This window comes from Pelmatolapia mariae, linkage group LG20 (genome assembly GCF_036321145.2).
Source record: "Pelmatolapia mariae isolate MD_Pm_ZW linkage group LG20, Pm_UMD_F_2, whole genome shotgun sequence".
Taxonomy (NCBI): Eukaryota; Metazoa; Chordata; class Actinopteri; order Cichliformes; family Cichlidae; genus Pelmatolapia; species Pelmatolapia mariae.
The window spans coordinates 38,531,388-38,552,641 of NC_086244.1; the positions used below are offsets into that span (position 1 = coordinate 38,531,388).

The following is a 21,254-nucleotide window of genomic DNA, read 5'->3' on the forward strand; positions in this document are numbered from 1 at the left end:
GCTCGAGAGTTAAGTGACAGCAACCTTAGAGAAGGAAGAAAGACGTGGAGGGGAGTGGTATCTTCAGGCTACACGGGGGAGGTGTGGCCTATAAGCTCCCTGTACATGTTGGAACAGCTCTGCTGCCACAATAAGTTATTAGAGTGCAGAAAAAAACATCTCATGGCAAGTTGCTCTATTAAACCTAAGTATCAGGTGAGGAAAAACAAGTCATCGCACAAATTTCACCAAAGACCTTTGAGGTGTTAGCCAGGTTCATTTTATTCAGCAGATGTTCCAACAAAGGTTTAGAAGTAATCAACTATGTACACAATTTTCTTTTCAAATAAAACCAATCAAATGTTGAAAAGAAATACTGACATTAAAACAAATAATAGAACAAGTAAAGACGGAAAGTAGCAACTACACATTTGCGTCGAGGTCCAGACATAGCGGAGGAGCATCGGCGTCTCATCGGATCTGAAAACAAAAAAATATTATGTAACGCCAAAAGAATCAAACACAAACACGCTGATTAGATAGAGTGTATCATGCATGCTCCTCATCAAACTGTCATATTTTTTCCAGGTCCTGAGGCTGAAAACAATGAAAAACAAATAAGAATAAAAAATCTCCTTGTGCAATACCACAAAAGGCCACTAGATGCTCAACAAACACTTGAGCTTTTCCCCTATTCCCACTGCAAACAGTCATCCAGTCATTGGAGTGTCAATAAACTATTTACTCACTAATAATCAATGATAAAGTAATATCTAAATAAGCTAAAACACCTGCTTATTTAAAGTATTACAGAATTTTGCTCATCTTTAACCTCCTAAGACCCGAACTCTTTCATGGCATGTATTTTTAATTTCTCTTTGATATTTGGGATGATTGGGACCTGATGAATGTAAAAACAAAGAATTACCTATTTTTGTTTCGAAGAAAAATGAGAGCCACATATGAGGATATTTGTTTAAAATTTAGATAGAACAGTGGCAGTATAATGTCCTCGTAAGTGGATATCAGGCCCTTGTAGAGCAAGATTTAGTATTTTGGTCTAAATAACCCAAAATGTGGTGTCCACATATGTGGATGCCAGGTCCTAGGAGGTTAAAGCAGTTCTGATTATGTTCATTTCCAGCCTCGCAGTCTTTTTTTCTTGGACTACTAGAGTTTCCAGAACCATCAAAAGTCAGTCTGAAACCAGCGGTTAGACCTCACTGCTCTGAAGCCGGCTCGTGTAAGAAAACACTGATGAGGGAAGAAGCTGTACCATGCAGCTTGCAGAGCAGCGTCCCTGAGGTGCTCATTAAAGTTAAAGCTTGTTAAAGCTTAACAATTTCCAGCAATAAAAAGCCATGCATTTTCTTTTTAACTGCATTTAAAAAATAAATGCATGCCATAAAGTGAGAAGCATCTTCTCAGTTACAATGTGACAGTACAAAGCTCTGGACTTCCTTCCAGCATCCCTCTGAACAATTACAAAGAAAACTCGTGCCACAAATCATCCTGTCAGCACGCAGCAATGAGCGTGACGCAGGGAGCAGAAATATCATTATATTTCTCCGATGCCGTTTCTCTTCCCTGACTCATCATTGAATCCAGGAGCAACTTTAAAACCCTGCTCATTACTCAGGCCACAGCTACAGTACCACAGCTTTCATGTAGAGCAGCTTGCTCTGACTTTGGACTTTCCCCTTTATTATGCTCTTATAAGGATACCACAGGATCAGACTGCCAGGTACACTCATAGATTTCACATGATGCACTGAGCAGTATACATGTACCTTCTTCTTTTCACTCCTCATGTGCTTTTGCCAGCACTGCATGTCCTTAACTCTTGTCTCACTGTGCTCTTCATTTTGGTTTTTCCTTTCTGCTCACCTCAGTCAGCAGATGGCTGGCCCTGTCTGACCCTGGTTCAGGGTCACTTCCTGTTTAAAGGGAGTTCTTCCCATCCTCTATTGCCAGGTGCTTTTCACAGGTAATCTAATATTTGGGGTTTTTCTCTCTAATATTGTGGGGCTTTTATGTCCCATATAGAAGCGCCTTGAGATGACTGTCACTGTGAAACAGCACTATATAAATACAACTAAACTGAAACTGAACTGCACACATGGAAGATATATTAGAGTAATGAGGCCCAGTCATCTCTCCCCTCTGCCTCGCAGTCTGGTGCTCCACCTGCAGTTAATGATGAACCTGAGAAAAGCCGGGTCGGCTTCAAAGCTTTGCTTGCAGCGTTGGTGGTGAGGCCACACAGAGCCAACGAGACTCCAATTAAAATGAAACTGAGGAAATAACCAGCTGATTAATTTTTGCTTGGCAGAAATGACTCTTACCGTGTATTTGTCCCATTTCTTCTCAGGATCGTATGGCTCCCAGCGACTAGCAGGGAAGATATGCTTGTTCTTCTCATACCAGCTCCTCAGCACCACTTTCCCTGCATGAGACTTGAGGTACACAAGAGCATAGCCGCATTCAATATTTTTGTTTGTTTTCACAATACAGCATGGATGGAGAATACATTTTACAGAGATATTCAGATATTTCTGTCCCTAAAACCAGTCAGGACAGCCAGACCTCTAAAGCCTTCAACTATACACAATCCATATGACATCAGACCCCCACTGCTCAGTTTGTGGGTACACAGTGGATTGGACCCATATGCTTGGCAAGTCAACAAGTCCAAACCTGGCTCTAGGGTGTGGTATTGGTTTCCTCTACATTAGTGTCAGCGTAAATATGATTTCTGGGTAAGCAAAATCTGTTTTCAAACTCTGAAAACACAACTGCAAACTACTCAACATTCTTCCTGTCAAAGAGGACAATTTAGGACATTTTAAAGGATTTTTATCCTTCTAAATTCAGTGAAGAGAAAAAAAATCCTACTTATACATGATGAAGAGACTGACTCATTTCAAGGTAGAGTTTGCACAGGACAGTAAACTATTAAAATAATGGTGTTTTTACATTTTACAATCAGAATTCAGTGACTTGTGATACTTTTAGACTCCGACACTGATGTATCAGTCCAATTAACAGTATGTGTCTGTGTCTATTTTTGTGTCAGTTTTACATTTTATCTCCATTTTGGTCCAGAATTGATGCTTGCTTAATTTTTTCAGTCTACCTATATGTAGCGCACTGTCAGAGGCCTTGTTTCTTCTGTTTGCTCTCTCTCTGATCTCTGCTTGTGTCTGACTTCAACATCACAGTCTTTCTGTTCATTCCTCTATAATCTTATAAACTCCCTTTCCTGTATCAGATATACAAATATTTCATCTTTCTTATGAGTATTTCTAATCAAAGCAACTGTAGAAACAGACTTATGACATTTCTTTTTTTTGAGTATTTTAGGAATAGTTCTAATCAGCTAAAAAAAGGAAACCGTTTCCCATAAACTGTTTTTCCCCCTCACCTCATCTTTCTCCACAGTGGCATCATTGACCAATCGGATATCGTCGTGGACATCAAAGCTGAACAGAGGGCCTGCGGAGAAGAAATATCAACTGGGTGAAAAAGCAGAAAACTAAGAAGCATGAGGCATTTAAGAAAGAAATAATTTCCGACACATAATTGTCTCATGATAATATAAATTACAGAGACTATAACATCCCCTATGGGCCCAGATTTAACCCCTATAGGGCTGGTGGAGGGACTCTCTGCTTTTGTTTCCAAGCTCCTTAGACTATCAAAGTGCAGTGATTAATGAGACTCCGTTAGAATGAAGCCTGAATGTTATAACTAGTGATGGGAATTCTGGCTCTTTTTAGAGAACCGGCTCTTTCGGCTCGGCTCACTAAAAAGAGCCGGCTCTTTCGGCTCCCAACCGGCTCTTCAGGTTGTTTTGTTGCTTTAATTAATTTATTATCAACAACAATATAAAATTATGCACAAAAAGAATGTTGAAATTATTTTTAAAAATTGTTAATTTACCTGTTACAACCACACACCAAATCCGGTCGTTGGTACTTCCTGGCTTGTGTAGCTACTAGGTAACAAAAGCTCAACACTGCGCTTAGCATCCTGGAGCACTTCTGTTGTGCTTTGGAATTTGCATTTGTTTTGGAGTTTGTACATGCTTTGTCTCTAGGGGCCACCGTAAATATACATTTATTTAATTACTCCACATAAAATGTAAACTATAAAATACAAAAACCAACTATTTACATTTCAACTTTTAACGATTTAAATTTTCAGCTTTCTCCTTTTAAACAAATTTAAAGTGAAACAACACAAAACACTGCAAACCACAACACAATAAAATATATATTAAAACATGCAAAACAAAAAGAGGATGCACATTCTCTGTCATATAGGCCTGGGATGATTTTTTGGGAGAGTGTTTTCCTGCTTGGAATTGCATACATAGGATTCACTGCATGAATAAACTTTCTGAATCCTTTATCATCTGCAACTGAAAAATAGTTGTGGATGATCACTATACCTTTCTAATGTGACAATGTTGTCTCTTGTTGTTGTCCCTGGCTCTCTTTCTCTCTCTCTCCCTCCCGCTCTGTTCCTGTGCTACTGCGAGTGTAACTACTGCCCCTACCCCCACTGCTCAGCGCAAGCACAAGGCTCACGTGTGGAGTGAAGTGGAAAAAAGTGCGAGAGAGGGTGAGAGAAAAAAAACACGGCTCCCAATAAGGAGCCGGCTTGCATCGTTCACTTCAAAGATCCGGCTCTAAGAGTTGTTTCGTTCGCGACCGACACATCACTAGTTATAACAGATTAGGGGTAGCTAAATACGGACAATATTCCTGGTCTTGCGCTTTCCTCTTTAGACACCTGCAGTCCAAAGCAACAACATACAAACATGTCCAGAATCAAATCCCCCGTCCACTTATCGCGATTGGACGAGCTGTGTTATTTAACTTTAAATTGAATATGAAATATTGTGTAAAAAAGGAACAACACAAAATGCTGTTAGTTTAAAAACAAGGATTAATAAACACTACACCACAGTTGATTTCTAACAAAACATTCTGGTTTAATGAGGGACTATTTATTTTTGGGCTTTTGTGCCACATGTCACTGTGGCTTGGTTCATCTTTTATATACACTCTATAGCACAACAAAAACGTTTTATATTAGAGCTTTTCTATCGTCTGTAGCAGGAAATTGGGATATTGTATGTCAACAGTGTGGAAGCTGTTGATGCCTGATTACCTGATTTGCCTCTGGCTTTGGTCACAATGAAGTCATAAAAACTGTGATGCTGAAGGAGACAAGGAGACAAACAACTTTAACATCAAAAACAAAATTCTCTTTCCGATTACAATCTACTAGTGCGACTACACTTAACTATCAAAGTGAATTTGAGCGGCGCACAGGTGTTTAAACAAGAGGGGGAGAAAAAAAGGGAAAAAACAAAGTTAAGCAAAAGTTTGGCAGCAGTTAACTGGGTGTGTCACACACTTACATGTGGGATTATCAGATCTTCTTTGATGTACATCAGCTGCTCTACTCCAGCAGATCTGTAGAAAAAAATCCCATTTATCATTTTGTCACATCCATTAACTCCAAGGTGCCTTTTTTTTAATGCCTCCACGGGAACTGAAATAAAACACTGGGGCTGACAGCAATGCTTCAGTTTATCACTCTAGTGTTAAAAGATGGAGAAACTGAGAAGGACACATGATGTGCGCCAAGTCAGTTCTGGCAAGTCAGAAATTGGCCAGATGTTCACTGCAGGAGGACTCTTACAGACAGCACTTACACCACTGTCAAGCTTTTTAGAAACTGTTTGGCTAAACGACAGAAAAGCTTCTATTTGGGCTGATGGAAAATATTCTTTTATTTTCAAACTCCTCTAAAATCTTTTTTTCCTTACACAGACAACATCTTAGTTTGTTTTTCTTCACTCTACTTTTACTCATCTGTGTCAATTTCAGATGATGCCGATGATTCAGTTATATACTGGCCTGTAGTGATGAACACTCCCACCATGATATCTTCTTTTCGTATGGCAAAACTGCAGCTACTTTTGTAAATACCTGCATTCTCAAACAGTATGAGTGAAAAACAAAAATGATCCTTCTTTCATGTCTAAACTCACCGGAGCTCGCTGAAGTCCTTTCTGAGGACTTCCAGGGCTTTCTGCAGGAAGTTCTGAATGGTGTTACCTTTCTTCATCTGAAGCAGAAATACACAAATGGAGACAAAACAAAAACATGAGGAGAAAAACCGGTGTGTAAAGTGTTGCTACACACGGTGCAGGGAACGTTTTTTTTTCCTCCTTAAAAACTTCAGTGCCAGTTGGTTTAATCTTTACCTTGACAGTTTTTCGATGTCCAGAGCCGTCCCAGTAACTGAACGTAATCTCAATCTCCTCATCTGATGACACAGATGTACACAGTTATTACAGAGTTAGAGAGAGACACAGGGTTGCGCACTGCTGTACTGCTGATTTCATAATAATGCAATAGCAACTTTTTAATTAGGATGTTCGTTTTCAGATCACCGGGGCCCTGCAGCCCGATGCACACTGCACCCAGCCCCTGCAGTGCCTTTTACAGGCAGTGAGGCCACAAGAGGGCGAGTCTATGCGTGACCGGACCGCACGGGCTAGATGCAGACACAGACATCCAGTGGAGCTCAAACACCTTGGTGGTTGTAAAGAAGGCCCATCAGCATCTCCATTTTCTGAGAATCCTCAGAAAAATGACATGCTGCATCTGTGTATGATTCTCCAGCTGCACCATGGCACACAAAAAAGCACTACAGAGGGTCATTAATATGGCCCCAAAAATCATTGGACATCCTCTTCCCTCCCTAAAGGACCTGTACAGCACTTGAGAGGGCATGCAGCATCCTACAGGACTGCACACATTCAGGACACCGGGTGTTTAAGCTGCTGCCATCTGGCAGGAGATTCAGGCTGCTGATGTCGCGGACAAACAGACTCAAGGAAACCTTTTACAACAGGGCAATAGCTTTGTTAGCTCAATGCTAACAGCTGACCTCATTGGCTACCTCCCTGGTGGTTTTGTTTTTTTGTTTGTTTGTTTGTTTTGTTTTTTTGGGGGGGGGGCAATAACATAACAACAAAAACAATAACAATAATAATAATAATGTGCAATAAACATTCACTTTCCTTTTTTTGTTCATACCTTTCTTGCACTTTTAAAAAAATCCACTTTAAGTTACTGTGTTGTGTGTAGTGCTGACGTGGGACGCTTTCCAACTTCGTTGTACTATTGTACTGGGTATGACTGTCTCCGACAGAACTTCAACAGGATTCTGAGGGTCAGTGAGTCTGAATGGACCGTGCTCCTAACCTCCACTGCTGAAGCGGCTGCATGGAGCTGTGGCTAATACTTGCAGTGGTGGTAATCCCTGAACCAGATGGTAGACACCAGAGGTGAAGGGTGCTGTCAAGCTAAAGGAGGAGTCTTATTGAGTACCAACCGCCCGAGAAGAGTTTGGCTTTGGCGGTTGCTGGTGTGGGACGAGTTTAGTGAAGTTGTACAAAAAAAAGAGTTGAGATCTGCCTCACAGCAACAGTTGAACTTTGACCGTTTTCATTGTACTAGTTTGCGTGCAAATATAGAGACCTTTAGAGCCTTTCAGTAAGCCATTCATTCAATGGCTCTGGGGATTTCAGGAGGAAAACAGTTCCCACTGTTATTTAAAGGTTGTGAGACGACGGTTAGGCGGCTGGGTCAGAGCAAACAGCGATGTGCACAGCACCTTGTCACACTGCCACTAGCACAGTGACACTCCCATTGCAAAGAACTAAAAAACATGCTGGGCTCAGGGGAAAACACTTTGGTCGGCACTTCACTTTGAGGAAAGTGTCAAGTATCCTCACGGAAAACATCCAAAATGGATCGTTGTGTAGCTCCTGCCTGCCTCCTTGTATTCAGCATTAAAGTGATCATCATTACTTACTGTTTGTAATCCTGATACTCACTCTTAATCTTCTCCTGTTTGAGCTCCCACTCCTGCCTGAGCTCCTCTCTGAGCCGGTTCTCCTCCTCCTGAGTACACAAAACCCATCAGTGGAGTAAAAATACTTACAAACAGGTTTTACATTTAAAGACGATCATATTACAGAAGATTGACAACACCATCAACTGATCAACAGTGACAATAACTCTTAACTTTTGAGCTACAATTATTCAGAAATCTGTTTGTTATTTTGCTGACATGGACAACTGACAGTGAAGTGGAGCTACTTGTGGAGAGGTAACCACTCATCACGTCTTAGCCTTCGCGTTTCTTAAGTTTTGCAGTGTCTGGCAGCTTGCCAGGTAAAACAGAGCACAGCTGAACATACATGCGGAGCTAAGACTTGCCAGAAGTGCAACGATATTATGTTATCACACGCTCATGAAGTTAATGTGATTTACAACCACCTCACCTCTCTGTCTCGATCAGGAAGGAAACTTGTGTCCACATCTGGATTTTTCCCCAGTTTTTTCTTCTTGACTGGAGCATCTACAAGACAAAACCAAAGATCAATAAGAAATCATGTGACATCTAGATTATTTATGTTTTAGCAGTACAAGAAAAAAAAAATCACAGTTATTAAGCAGATTTTAAAATCCAAGACTGTGTTAGTCACTAAGTCTAATTAAGACTCTTACAATCTCTAATGAGAAAGACCAAACCAAGTCACTTGTATGTATGCAGATAGACAAGGCCATCATGACTGAAACCCCATTGTGGAGCCGTAAACTGAGGCCATCTTTGAGGGGTGGCTCAAGATTTTTGCACATTAACTTTTTCATCTTTCTGGAATTTCATTCGGCAATAAGAAAATAACCGTGATCACCACCATCAGTCTGCACTTGTTTCCTCAGGGTGGTGACGAAATCTCTGAGTGGGGTGTTTTGTTACCTTTAATCTGTATGAACACACAGAAAAGACTTTGGCTGCTCCTGCACCACTGCTGCTCTTAACATACATCTTATGCTTACACGTGGGGTCTGGCCAGCAGTACTGAGTATTATCAATCCCTCTAACCTGATGATCTAAACGCCTTGTAAGGCGTGACGTATAACTAATTGTAAAGTTCACACAAAGAGAAGCGACGAATCAACAAGTTCTAATTAACATTTAACAAGTATAACGAGATCTCTGCCATTTCTGGAATTCAGATTAGTCGCCCTGCGGGGCTCAGTCTGAACATGTTCATTTCAGCAGTAAAACTCTGACCGATAATCTGACAGATTTACAAGAGATTTTAAACAAGAAAGAAAACTGCTTCAGATGACTGAGGCCTTAACATCCCAAACAGAACAAACGCTCACAGTCTTGCTCTTCCTCTTCATCCTCCTCCTCGTCTTCCTCGTCCTCGGGATTAAATGACAAGCTGGCTATTTTCCTCTTCTGCTCCTCCTTTCTCTTTTTCTCTTTCTGCTTCTCGAGCTTGCTGGAAAGAGAAGAGAAAATCTAAATATTGACCCATCGAGACACAAGAGGGTGTCAGTGAAAGCAAATACTTACAGTCATACAGTTATTTGCTGCTGAGCTTGGCTGAGCTAGAGCCCAGAAAAGAAAAAATTTACTGTTTACACATTGTGATAAGCTGCTTGTAGGTTTCATATGTTTGGCAACGCAATTCAGGTTGGACAGCACCAAGGAGTGTTATTCATCTGTATTTTATTTGGGTCCTTAGAGGTACTGCTTAGAGCTTCCTTAAACTATTCACACACACGTGCACAGAATTTGTTCTGTCTGTTGACCAAAACGAACTTGCCTGTATTTAATGATCTGGCAGCATTCCTTCACAAATGCAGAATTACTGCCAACTTAGTAAGAATACACATGTGAGGCATCTGGTGAGAATTTCAAAAGCAAGAATTTAAAAGTTTGTTTCCAAGAAGCCCAACATTTCAAAAACAGGATCTGCAGGTCGGTGTACAGTCTGCATTCTTTCTGTTTCACCTGCACAGGAGACCAACAGCCAAGATATAAAAAAGAAAACACTGATTTCAAATCAGCTGAAATGAAATTATTATGGTGCATATAACTGAAGTGAGGAAGCTCCTTTCCCCCTGGAGTAGAAGGGTAACGTGTTGCTTACCAAAAAGGCCAGAAAGCTAACAATTTCCATGGGATGTACACACATCAGATACATTTCAGAAGACCTGAACTCAGGAACTACTTTCACTATCCATCAATGTAAATTAAGCCATTTTAATGGTTTGATAAGACAGTAAACAATAAAACAAAACAAAAAAAGTACATCACAGTTTTCTATAACCCAGATGACATCTTCCACAACTTTTAGTCCAAAACTCAGAGATAGCAAGTTTTGTAATCTGGTATTTAAATGTTTGGTATTTATGTTTAGCAATTATTTCCCAAAATGCATGAATATTATTAGCCTGAAAAATGTGTGGGTACCTCACAAGTAGAAGGGTAAAAGTAAGAAAGAAAATAAATAAATTAAATTTTTTAAATGTGATCATTTGGCGACCTCTTCTGGAGGGAGCAGGGTTTGAACCACTGCTGCTGGAACGCTTCCTTTTTAGACCACATCATTAAGCAGTACACAAAAAGACACCCCACAGCTGGTTCTCTGACATTTACACACCACACCACCAAGGAGCGTTAGATCGGTCACAGACCAGATGCTACATTATCTGGATACACTAATCCTAACTTGGGTAATCAGGATAACAGAGCTAGTTATCCTCTCATTAATTTCAGGGTTTCCCCTGCACATTCGCACGATAGGGCTGGCACTGGCAGCATGTAACTAATCACAAATATGGATAACTGTCCTCGCAGCAGAGCGACTGATTTTATAAAAGAAGATCAAATTTTACTGCAGGAAAATATGACGAGGTAAAACACATAATAGAAACTGAAATTCACACGGCGATGTGAGTGAGAGGAAAAGCACTGTGGAGTGTCACAGTATTAAAAGTGTACGCTTTAACTGCTCCATTCAGTAAGACTGGAAAACAGCTGCTATATTCAGAAGAAAGAAAACAAAACTGACTGTGTGAGTCAATAGACTTATCAATATCACAACTGTATCAATAGGACATGAGGAAATTTGATGGATGGTAATCAATTATTTCTGTAGCATCGGTGCCGTTTAAGAGAATAAAGAATTCATATTAAAAGAAAATTCAAACGTAGGCTTAGTCTACATGCAAGTTTGATAATGAGGTAAGCAAATAAAAACAGGCGCTCTATGTTAGGATCATATATTAATGCTCATAGAATAAAACTGCTGTAAAACCGTTCGCAGACAATAGGAATCAAGTAATAAAGTGGTGTTTAAGAATCTATGTCCATCTGTGCTCATTTGGCAAAAACAAAAACTTTAGACCCTCCTCCAAATGTCCACGCCCAGAAGTCTGGCTGATTTTCTGGGAACGGTGACGCTAATTTCTGGAAATGTAGTTATTGTTAAATTACTGGAAATCTAGCTGTTTTCCTCGCCCAGGGTGAACCCTGAAGTTAACCAGATAAGACTGAATCCTGGATCGTAACAAAGGTCCCAGAGCATCAGTAAGAAAAACTCACAGCTGGAGTTCCTTGGACTGCTCCTTCTTGGCCAGCTGTTTCTCTCGCTCTTTTACCAGCGCCTCCTGCTTGGCTTTCATATCATTCAGTGTCACCAGACCTGATCAAGAGATTTAAGAGAACAAACAAACAAACAAAAACCACAACAGGTAAATTAAAAAGTAAGCAAGAATGCCAGAAACAAATCATCCTAATCTAAACATAACACAACACACTCACCAACTGTGCTGGACTTCAGCTCTGCCTCTACAGCATCATAGTGAGCCGAGAACTTCTTGTCAATGTTGGACTTGACCATGTTGTCCTATGAGAAAACACACACACACACACACACACACACACACACACACACACACACACACACAGTGAAGGCTCGGTGAAGAGCAGGTCAGGCATGTTGTTATCCTGGTGTGGTCACAATATTGGAACAGATCAGAGAGCCCTTACAGCCTGTGTCTCAAAAATCTTACAATTTAAATGGAAATTGTATTTTTTTTCCCATGTTTTATGTTATTATAACGGTAAAGTAGTTTGTTTTGTGTGTATAAATACCTGGATCGAACTACATTTAAAAAAAAGTTAATTATGTATCTGTGTCTATGTATCCTGATGACACAGCAAATTAGCTCATAATACTGCTGATCACCATAAGCTAAACTCAGCACAGTAGTAATACACAGTACAACTGTCTATAAGTGGTGCTACATTTGTATTGTGCTTCTTTGTTACTATCTGCACAAATAAGAAAAAATGTTAGTGACACTGAATATTATTTGATATTTCCCACTAGTGCTGGGCGATATGGAAAAAATATTTATCACGATATGAATTATTTTATATCACGATAACGATATATATCACGATATACCACCTGACCTGTGGTCATCTGGAAAGTATGCAGTCTGTAAACAGCGAGTGGAGAGGGTGCAGTCTTTGTTTTGAGTTACTGTAAAGTATGTCGCAAATCCGGGTGCATGTAAAGCAGCACCATGTTGCAAAACCACAAGACAGTTTCTTTGCGAAAAATATCATTTTTTTATACTTTATTTTCTCTTGCATAAAGTTCAGAGTATGTATAGTGAGAAGACAACACTAATATATTTGCACAGGCTATTTAACCCTTTAAGACCTACCATAGAACCAAGTCCGCCAGAGCTTATCTTTACATTTATTTATTTTGAGTGTCTTCATAGTTTTATTTTTGAGATACACAAATTTTTATATATAAATGAAAATAAATAAATGCAAATTTGCAAAAAAACAGCATGTGCATCAAAATAAACTATTTCCAACAGTGTAATTTGACTTCTAAGCATCCCAGAAACGATACAGAAGAGCACAAAGTCAAACATGACTTTTAAAAACACCAACATAGACTTTGAAGATTAAAAAACTACATTTTCCGCGAACGTGACGTCACTTCCGGTTTCGGACAGGTAATGGCGGACATGCGATAGTTGCGCTGACTTATATTCCAACTAGGAAGTGTTATGAACAGCTGATCGGATCGGCAAAGCCTGTTTCTGGAATATTATGTTTTTGTTGCTGCAAGTCTGGAATATTATGTTTTTGTTGCTGGAAGTGCTTTTTATGCAATTTTTGCAAAGCTATATGTGGAAGAAAACCGTGACCTAGGGCAAGCTAATGGAATAAGATGTAAGTACAACCCCTATGGTTTCATATGCAAAAAAAAAAACATTATTGCACTACCTTACGTGGTTACAGTTCTACAGGGATTTAAAAATAGTTAGGGAAAACGGAGTGTGCCTGCTCTGACCGGTTGTAAAGGGTTAATGATATATTTTATGTAATAATTTGTAAAATTCGGGTTAGAAACGATAGAAACGATAGAAGACAAATGGCACGATAGACACTTTTCTATCGTCCACACGATATATATCGTCATATCGCCCAGCACTATTTCCCACCACCACTTAGATTCAAATATTGTACAAGCGTGTAGTTTAAGGTGCTTAAATAGCAATGCATTTTTTGTGAGAGATGTATGCAGGGGCGGATCTAGAAGGGTGGCATGGGGTGGCAAGTGCCACCCTAAAATGATCCCTTGCCACCCCAAGTGCCACCCCAGTTTTGCATATCACAGTGTTGTTTATTAAAATAAGATAGCATTAACAGTTTGAGCGTAGTTACAGTCAACAGTGAATATAAATGCTAAAAATGAATATATTGCATAGTGTTCCCCCCCTACACCGTTAACAAATGGTTCAGCCCATAGCAGGACCGGCTTTTTTCTTGTTTTCAGTAGCAAGCGATGCTTATGATTGTGCCAGAGCACATTTTGAACAACACCGTGGGAATTACGGATTTTATACAGGTGGTCGGTTGTTACACTCTGGAAATGGAAGGAAGGTGAGTGTTATTAACCCTCTGTGGTCCACGGACACGCTGCACCTCCAAATCACATGACTATTTTAAGCTGACATAGCAACAAGCTGCAGCCCACATTGAAAGTTCGGACTTCAAAGTTTTTAAAGTTTGTAAATTTTAATTACAGGCCAGTAAATCCATAGTTATGACAATATATATAAGCCACGTTTTTTTTCTAAATATTGTTGTCACGTTTTTGTTTGTGTGTGTGTGTTTAATCGTTTTCAGCACGAAAACAGTAAAGAAAGAAAAAAAGCCACCTCTTTCCTATCGGTGGAAAAATGTACTATGGACCAATTTAAAAAAAAGTCAACACGTGGGATTTGGTTGTTTACGAAGAGGGGCAAGTTTTGGGAGTGACGGTAACGGCAGCGAGACAGAGCGAGCAAGTGAAAGAGCGAGTGAGAGAGAGAGTTTTTAGATGTAGGAGATTTGTGACGTTTAGCATGGAGTGTATCGTTAGTGTGTTGTGTTGTCTTGTGTAGTTGTTCTGTTGTGTAGTCGTTGTTTTGTGTGTCAGTGAGGGCACTAATGAATGTCACTAAGGCACATTTGCAATGTAAACACTGTCACTAAGTAGAAAACCAGCGGAGTGATACACCTGTTGTCAGGCCTGCAGGTTTATCCCTGTGCTGTTCTCATCTGTCTTTTGGTGGACAAACTTTTTTTTTTACTGGCACACATCATTTGTGGGGCACCTGACTGTTCTCTCATTTTAGTTTTAGTAATATTTTTAAATGGTTGTACAAAATGAAAAAAAAAACAAAAAAACGGCAGGTGTATTGGCTGCATTTTTAGATAAATAGTTGTATATGTTTACAAAATGTACAATTTGTATTTGCATTTCAAGTTATAAAAATTTACTCAACACACCTGTGGGTTTTTTTTAACAGTAAAAAATACTGCTAGGATTTTAAGTTCTTTGTGTGATTTCAGATCAGTAATACTAATGCAGTATGTCAGTGAAAAAACAACCAAATTCAGTTGAGCTGAAAAGAATGATACCAAACAAGGCAAGGGGAAAAAATAAAATGAAACAATTTGAGGGTGAACTACAAACGTAAACTCAAAAGGAGTCAAAAATGGCCGGTTGTATTTCAGACCTCAGTGGGTTAATCCAACAAATCATGAAAAATTAGGTTTAAATTTTTGTTCATGACATTGCAGATTTCTGCAATTTAAGCATGTAACAATGTGATTGTTTTCTAACAAAAAACAGTGTGAAACTTAAGTTAGACTTGTGTTTGTAAATGAACCGCCCCATGTTGTGTAGCTTTCTGGATTTTATACTTATTGGGCTACATATTTATTTATTATACAGGCTATACAGTACATAACATCAAAACTCACATGTTTTATGTAACTAAAGTGTGTAATTATGTGGGCTACAGACAATAATTAAGTTATAGACTATATTTATATGAAAAACGTGTATACTTACTGCATTTGAATCATTTTAACCATATGTAACCACCTGCATATGTGTTTGGGGGGGAAAAAAGGCTTTGATTTTGCCACCCCATTTGATTTCTTTGCCACCCTCATGCCACCCTAAGAAAATTTCTCTAGATCCGCCCCTGGATGTATGCCCCCTAAAATCATCACAGATCCATCCTGGCCACCGCCTGACAATTTTCTGGCTCCGCCACTGCCCTTTACTCGCTTTGCTGCCGGCCTTACGGGACTGAGTTCTGTCGTTTTGACCACTTATAAAAGGCTAAAGTAGCTCTGAGTGACACTGAGCTATTATTGAACTTATTATAATGAAGGGGGAGAAGTTCCAAACCTCTGCAATCTTCTGCTTTAGTTGCTCCAGCTGCTCTCTTTCCTTTTCACGCTTCTTCATGAGCTGCATGGCCCTGCCGGCCTCACTGGCAGCGCCTTTGTACTGCGCCATGTTTTCAAAATGCGCTTAAAAGGATATTTGTTCAAATACAAGATTAATAATAAAATCTCTCAGAGACTTTTCCAGAACTGTAAAGACAGCGCACCTTGCAAATCACAACAAGGAAAATGGCGACGGCGAAGTGCATGCCGGGTAGTTACGTATTAAACGATGCCTTCAAGGGCTTCAGGGAAGCTCGGAATAATTGTGAAAATATAAAACATTAAAAAGGCATCGTTTCCATTCATTTATATATAAAATTGAGAACAGTATGAAAGCGTAATGTCTGATTTTTTTTCTCTCTCGAAGCAATTAACACTAAGTTCGCATGCTTCAACTACTGATTAAGCAATCAATCTAAATGTTCTGATTAATTTGTGAAAATCATCCATAAGTTTTTTAGGAAAAGCTGAAAAAAAGCCCCAAAGCCAAGTTTGAAACATATGAATAGGACTTATATTTTTGCTTCATAAATTATTTTTAAGACGAGATAATTATTTGGACATTTATATTTTATAGTATGTGTAAACTTTCTACTTTAAAAACAAAAACTAAAACTAAAAACAAAATATTAGTGACCTTAATATTTCTTGAATGTTGTTTGATTTACATTCATATCTATTTCATTTTGGAAAATAAATAAATACCCAAAATAAATACCCGTGGAAGTCTTGACATTTTTAATTGTAGTTTGTTTCAGCTTTCATACAAATAAACCAGAAATCAAATGATTAACAACAACAACAATAATAATAGTAGTAGTATTAGTAGTAGCAGTGCATTTCTTTATAGCCTGATGGTGGAAATAATAGCAGAAATTGGTTTACATGTAGAAAACATTTTGAGTAGGATTAACAGAGCAGGTTAATAAACCATAAATTAAAAAAAAAAAAAAAAACCATAAAGAAAAAGAAAGAAATGAGAAATAGGCCCCCAATTTAAGCATTCACTCAGTCACCCACTGAGTGCATATCTTGCATTCATACTGTGTCTTTGTCTTTCATTTGAATCCAGTCCTTGTTCGACAGTGAAATTGCGATTTGGCTGCAGCAGAGAGCAACAGATGCACAGAATGGAGAGATGACAACGTTGACGGCACACATACACAAGGACCGCAGGCATGGAAGGAAAGTGTTGCTCAGCTGTATGCAGGGAACCAGAAACCTAGGCACAGAGAAAGATCAGAGTAAGTCAGTGAAGACGGCTTAGGCAGCAGAAACACCTGTGTAATGTGTCTGAACACTCATGTGGCAAACAGATACAGGAAGAGAGGCTGAGTTTCTCAGAAGTAAAGAGGGGCAGAAGTTCACCAGCTTGCAAAAAAATTGCATCTATAAATTGTGAAACAATTGTTCAAACACCAGTAACAAAAACACAAGACTTGTCCAAAGCTGCAACAGCTGCACATTTACAAAGATTTTACATATCTCATCATCTATAGGACATAATCAAAAGATTCACACAAGTTGGAGAAATTTCTGCGCGCATGTAACAAAGCTGAAAATTAGTACTGCTGAATATCTGCTGGTTGTGGTGCGACCACACTTGCTGTATAACAATAACAAAATCTTATTTGACCCAAAAATCCTTTTACATTTATAAGTGAGACATCTGCAATACTGCTAACAGGATAGCCAAGACTGTAAATAAGGTTTCTTTTGCTTGTGTATGGAAGAGGATTAGGGCCGTACTTATGACCTTAGTCCACTGAGGTTTCATTTTAGTGAACCTTCCTCAGTGTCTAGAAGAGAGCTTTATTCATGTGACATTGTTATAATGTCAAGCAGGAATCTGCAAAGAAAGCTATTAAACATGTGATTGTCTGCATACTTATTTCTGCACATGTGAATTGTGCCATAAAGAACTGCCCCTGCCCCTTAGTCCTAATCCTAACTGTATACACACAGTAAAACAGGATGCTGGTATGAACTGGGCAGAGACATGGCGAATATGTAAGGGGTTAGGTGACAACTTTGTCCATCTCTGATATATAGTCTATGCACTCAAATGTTATATTGAACATGTTTTAAAGTAGAGGCTGTTTCTGATGTTTCATTAGAGGCTAACTACACTCTTTCTTGCTAGGAAAAAAAACATGCCAATAATCCTAATAATACTGTGGATGTGTGTTTGTGGTTATTTGCAGATAAAGCAGTGTGTGTCCAGAGGAGAAATATTTAATAAATCTCCAACATACCAGACATGAAGGCAGGCAAGAATGGCCAGAAAAATGCCACAAACGAGAGCGCAGGGCACAGCAAAAAGCAAGGAGAGGCACTGGTACGTCCAGATACGAGCATTCTCAAAGCCAGTGACGCTGTAAATCCACACTTGGTCTATGCTGTGAGGTTTGCTGGGTTCTGCCAACACATCACTGACCTCCACCTGTAAAAGGTAACAGGAGAGAAAGCTGAGGCTGAACACAATAAACTAGCTAAAGTTAATTCTATTTTTATCAGGATAGTTTTAACTGCTATCTTGATCAGTTAGATCTTTAACATGACAACCATGCACAATGTGCTTTGGGAACACGCAGGTTTTGGTTTGTGTATCTGTACTGAAAGCTATTTCAAGTTTCAAGTTTCAAGTTTTATTGTCATGTACAGATAAACAGTGTAAACAGTGTAGCCACATTTATCCATAATGAAATTCTTTGGCTCGTGCTCCTCAGCTTTATATGAGCATATAGAGAGTGTGCAGTTATATTGAGAAGAAAAAAACAGAAAATAGCAGTGGTAGTAATAAAATAATAATAATAATAACAACAATAAAAAGGAGAGTAGTAGCATTTGTTGAAGTGACAGTGTGCAGAGGCCTGTAATTGTAGTGAGTGTGTAGTGGTGTGTATGGAATGTCAGCAGTTCAAAAGTCTGATGGCTTGTGGGTAAAAACTGTCCCTGTGTCTGGTAGTGTGGGTCTGGATGCTCCTGAACCGCCTGCCGGACGGCAGGAGTGTGAAAAGTCTGTGGCTGGGGTGGCTGGGATCAGAGAGGATCCACTGCGTCTTCCTCATGCAGCGCTGTCTGTAGAGATCCGGCATGGCTGGCAGTTCAGTCCTATTTCATTCCTATTCCTAGATTTTCCATTCTAACAAAATAATTTATTATATTTTATGTTTTTTTCACTCACACAACTCATGTTGGAAACTATCTTTGCAGCAGGAAATTATCTGGAATATCTGTATCTGAGCGATCACTCTGGGAATACCATTCACAGCATTTCTGGTCAGCTTAATGTTATATTAAAAATGATTAAAAAAATAATGTAGTTAACTTCAAAATAAAACAATATAAAAATGATTTAAATTCTTTTTATTGTCATGTGTCATGTGTGGTTTATCTGAGATTTTCTTTACCTAATTTTAAGATCATAAAATTAGGTCAAGAACAAGATATTTTTTTTCATGTTCTGATATAAAACCTGGCTCCTTCAGTCTGCATCCTTGGGCAAGGATGCATCAGTTGGAGAATGTTAGCTAGGAAGCACTAAAAGCTTAGAAGAAAGTGAGTGGGTGTGATTGGGTGGATGTGCCATGTTCTACAGAGCGCTTTGAGAACTCTGGGAGAGTAGAAAAGTGCTATATAAGAATCAGTCCATTTACTTAAAACATTTGAGGCAATGTTTTATTTTATTATTTTAATGCAGCAAGCTAATAGTGTCCATTGACCCTAACAAACTAAATAGTGTGCAAAATGTGGGACAATGCAGAATATTTTTGAGTAGTAGTAGCAGTAGTTTTTGCACTCCGGTGTATCCTGCTTTTCTGTTGCATTAACTCTTTTAATCATTAAGGGTTATTTCATTGCTGTTGTGTTGAGTGGATTTCTTTAGGGTTTAATTTGTGTTACATCTATAGATTGACCCATTTAACTCTTTCCAAAGAGAAAGATCCCCCTCCCAAAAAAGCCAAAAAGAAACGCAGAAAAAAAAAAAAACAATAAACAGGGACATCTGTCTGTCGGATGGGAACGATTGTGCAGTCTCACAAGTGTGCAGCATTTTACCAAGATAGTCTTATAAAGAGTGTACAAATTCCCCCAAAATACCGTTTTATCTCAGATATTTTGTCTTAGATATAGATAACAATTCTGAGACTGGTCAGATCCAATTAGATGGTTAAAAAAACAATTTTCTGGTAGGACTGTGTCTATGCATGTGACATCTGGATTTTGGGACTCAAAGGCAGATGTTATGACAAAGCAGACTCATAATAAACAGAACAAAAAAACAGGACCTTTAGGTGCTGGTTGATACCAAGAGGATCCCTGCTGACAGGACGAGTGGCTGCTGGTGTAGGAGGAGCAGCAGGTGGAGCTGGAGCCATGGGTGGAGTCGGGGCCCTGGGTGTAGTCAGAGTTCCAGGTGGAGTTGGAGCTTTGGGTGCAGGGGTCGAGGATTTGGATGCAAACTCTGGGGGAGGAGGGGGAGTGTTTATCTGTTCTTCCACTCTGTCGTCTTCATCGCTGTCGTCAATCTTACACTCCACTAGGCAGTCGTCGCTCACCATCATCATCTTCGCTAAAAGCAAATGTAAATGTTTGCATTCGAATCACGCAGAATTGTTGAAGCCAACTAGATTCAACCCACAGACAGAGAGACTCACTCCTCCAGCTGATTGCAGGCCAGTGTAAAAGTGAGCTGAGCTCTGGCGCTTCCACCTGTTCTTCAGCCTCCCGAAAAAGAAGTCAGTCCAAAATCTGTAAATAGCAGCTGGTAATTTTAAGATGGCATTTTTAAACAGAAAGCTCTGCAGTGCGGCCAGTGGTCGCATTAGATACAGTGCAGCCAGTGGTCGGATCTAATTCAAATACATGCATTTAGTACATTTCTATCCAAAAAGTGAAAAAATATATCGGTGCTTCCTATGAAACCTTCATTTCAAGATTTAAGATTCACCACAGACACAGCAAAGATATGAATAAATCATGTCTGACTTAGCTTTTTTTTTTTTAAGTGCTATCTTAATCCTTTCTCACTGACAGAGACCCTCAGAGAGAGAAAGATGGGGCAGGGGTGCTCTGCTTACTGCTTAATCTGAAATGTCAATGAGATCAGTTAGCGGCTTCATCACAATGTCCCTCGAAGCTGAAGTGGAATTTACAGGATATGCAGAGACACAACACAGACACCTACAGTGTCTGACGCTGACTTAGTGTGTCAGGAGTGCAAATGCGGTACAGTAGCTCTCTATGCGTGGTGGGTGTGTGTGCATGTGTGTTGGGTGGCTGTGTCAAGGGGTTATTTTAGGAGAAGGAGCAGACGGGTCCGAATGATCGCATTACAGAATTGGTGTGGTTTCCTAAAACAGAAACAATTACACATGCACCCACAGAGACCAATTATGTGGTAAACATGTTTCAATTAACATTAATACAACATAGATTCAACACAGTGATGAGTCAGACTGCAAGAGAGACTGTCACACGCAGCAAGTTGGGGTTGTTTATTTTTCCAGAGGCAAAATCTTTGAGTGACTACTGGAGAGCCATGTTCAGAAGCACAG

At 39.4% G+C, this 21,254-nt stretch overlaps 2 protein-coding genes across 2 annotated transcripts; both read right to left on the bottom strand.

Annotated features, from left to right (window-relative positions):
* Window positions 1-243: 243 nt before the first annotated feature.
* On the bottom strand, window positions 244-15,875 carry fam50a (family with sequence similarity 50 member A). The gene is made up of 13 exons (XM_063465341.1): window positions 15,653-15,875; window positions 11,698-11,782; window positions 11,479-11,578; window positions 9,246-9,367; window positions 8,354-8,430; window positions 7,904-7,970; window positions 6,263-6,324; window positions 6,047-6,123; window positions 5,411-5,465; window positions 5,158-5,206; window positions 3,404-3,474; window positions 2,325-2,435; window positions 244-459 (listed from the first exon to the last, which is right to left on the bottom strand). The coding sequence occupies exons 1-13, from the start codon at window positions 15,761-15,763 to the stop codon at window positions 451-453; spliced, it is 996 nt and encodes a 331-aa protein (XP_063321411.1). The 5' UTR covers window positions 15,764-15,875; the 3' UTR covers window positions 244-450.
* An 856-nt stretch (window positions 15,876-16,731) lies between these two features.
* cav4b (caveolin 4b) lies at window positions 16,732-20,264 on the bottom strand. The gene is made up of 3 exons (XM_063463525.1): window positions 19,986-20,264; window positions 17,949-18,136; window positions 16,732-16,915 (listed from the first exon to the last, which is right to left on the bottom strand). Exons 1-3 carry the CDS (start codon window positions 20,262-20,264, stop codon window positions 16,732-16,734), a joined length of 651 nt encoding a protein of 216 aa, XP_063319595.1.
* Window positions 20,265-21,254: the final 990 nt, after the last annotated feature.

Coding starts and splice junctions, on each gene's coding strand:
- fam50a (XM_063465341.1), bottom strand. CDS start 15,763: ATGGCGCAGTACAAAGGCGCTGCCAGTGAGGCCGGCAGGGCCATGCAG. Junction 6,325..7,903: donor CAAACAGGAGAAGATTAAGA/GTGAGTATCAGG, acceptor CTGTGTCATCAG/ATGAGGAGATTGAGATTACG. Junction 5,207..5,410: donor AAGATCTGATAATCCCACAT/GTAAGTGTGTGA, acceptor TGTCTCCTTCAG/CATCACAGTTTTTATGACTT.
- cav4b (XM_063463525.1), bottom strand. CDS start 20,264: ATGATGATGGTGAGCGACGACTGCCTAGTGGAGTGTAAGATTGACGAC. Junction 18,137..19,985: donor GTATCAACCAGCACCTAAAG/GTCCTGTTTTTT, acceptor TACCTTTTACAG/GTGGAGGTCAGTGATGTGTT. Junction 16,916..17,948: donor CTTGCCTGCCTTCATGTCTG/GTATGTTGGAGA, acceptor CTCTGTGCCTAG/GTTTCTGGTTCCCTGCATAC.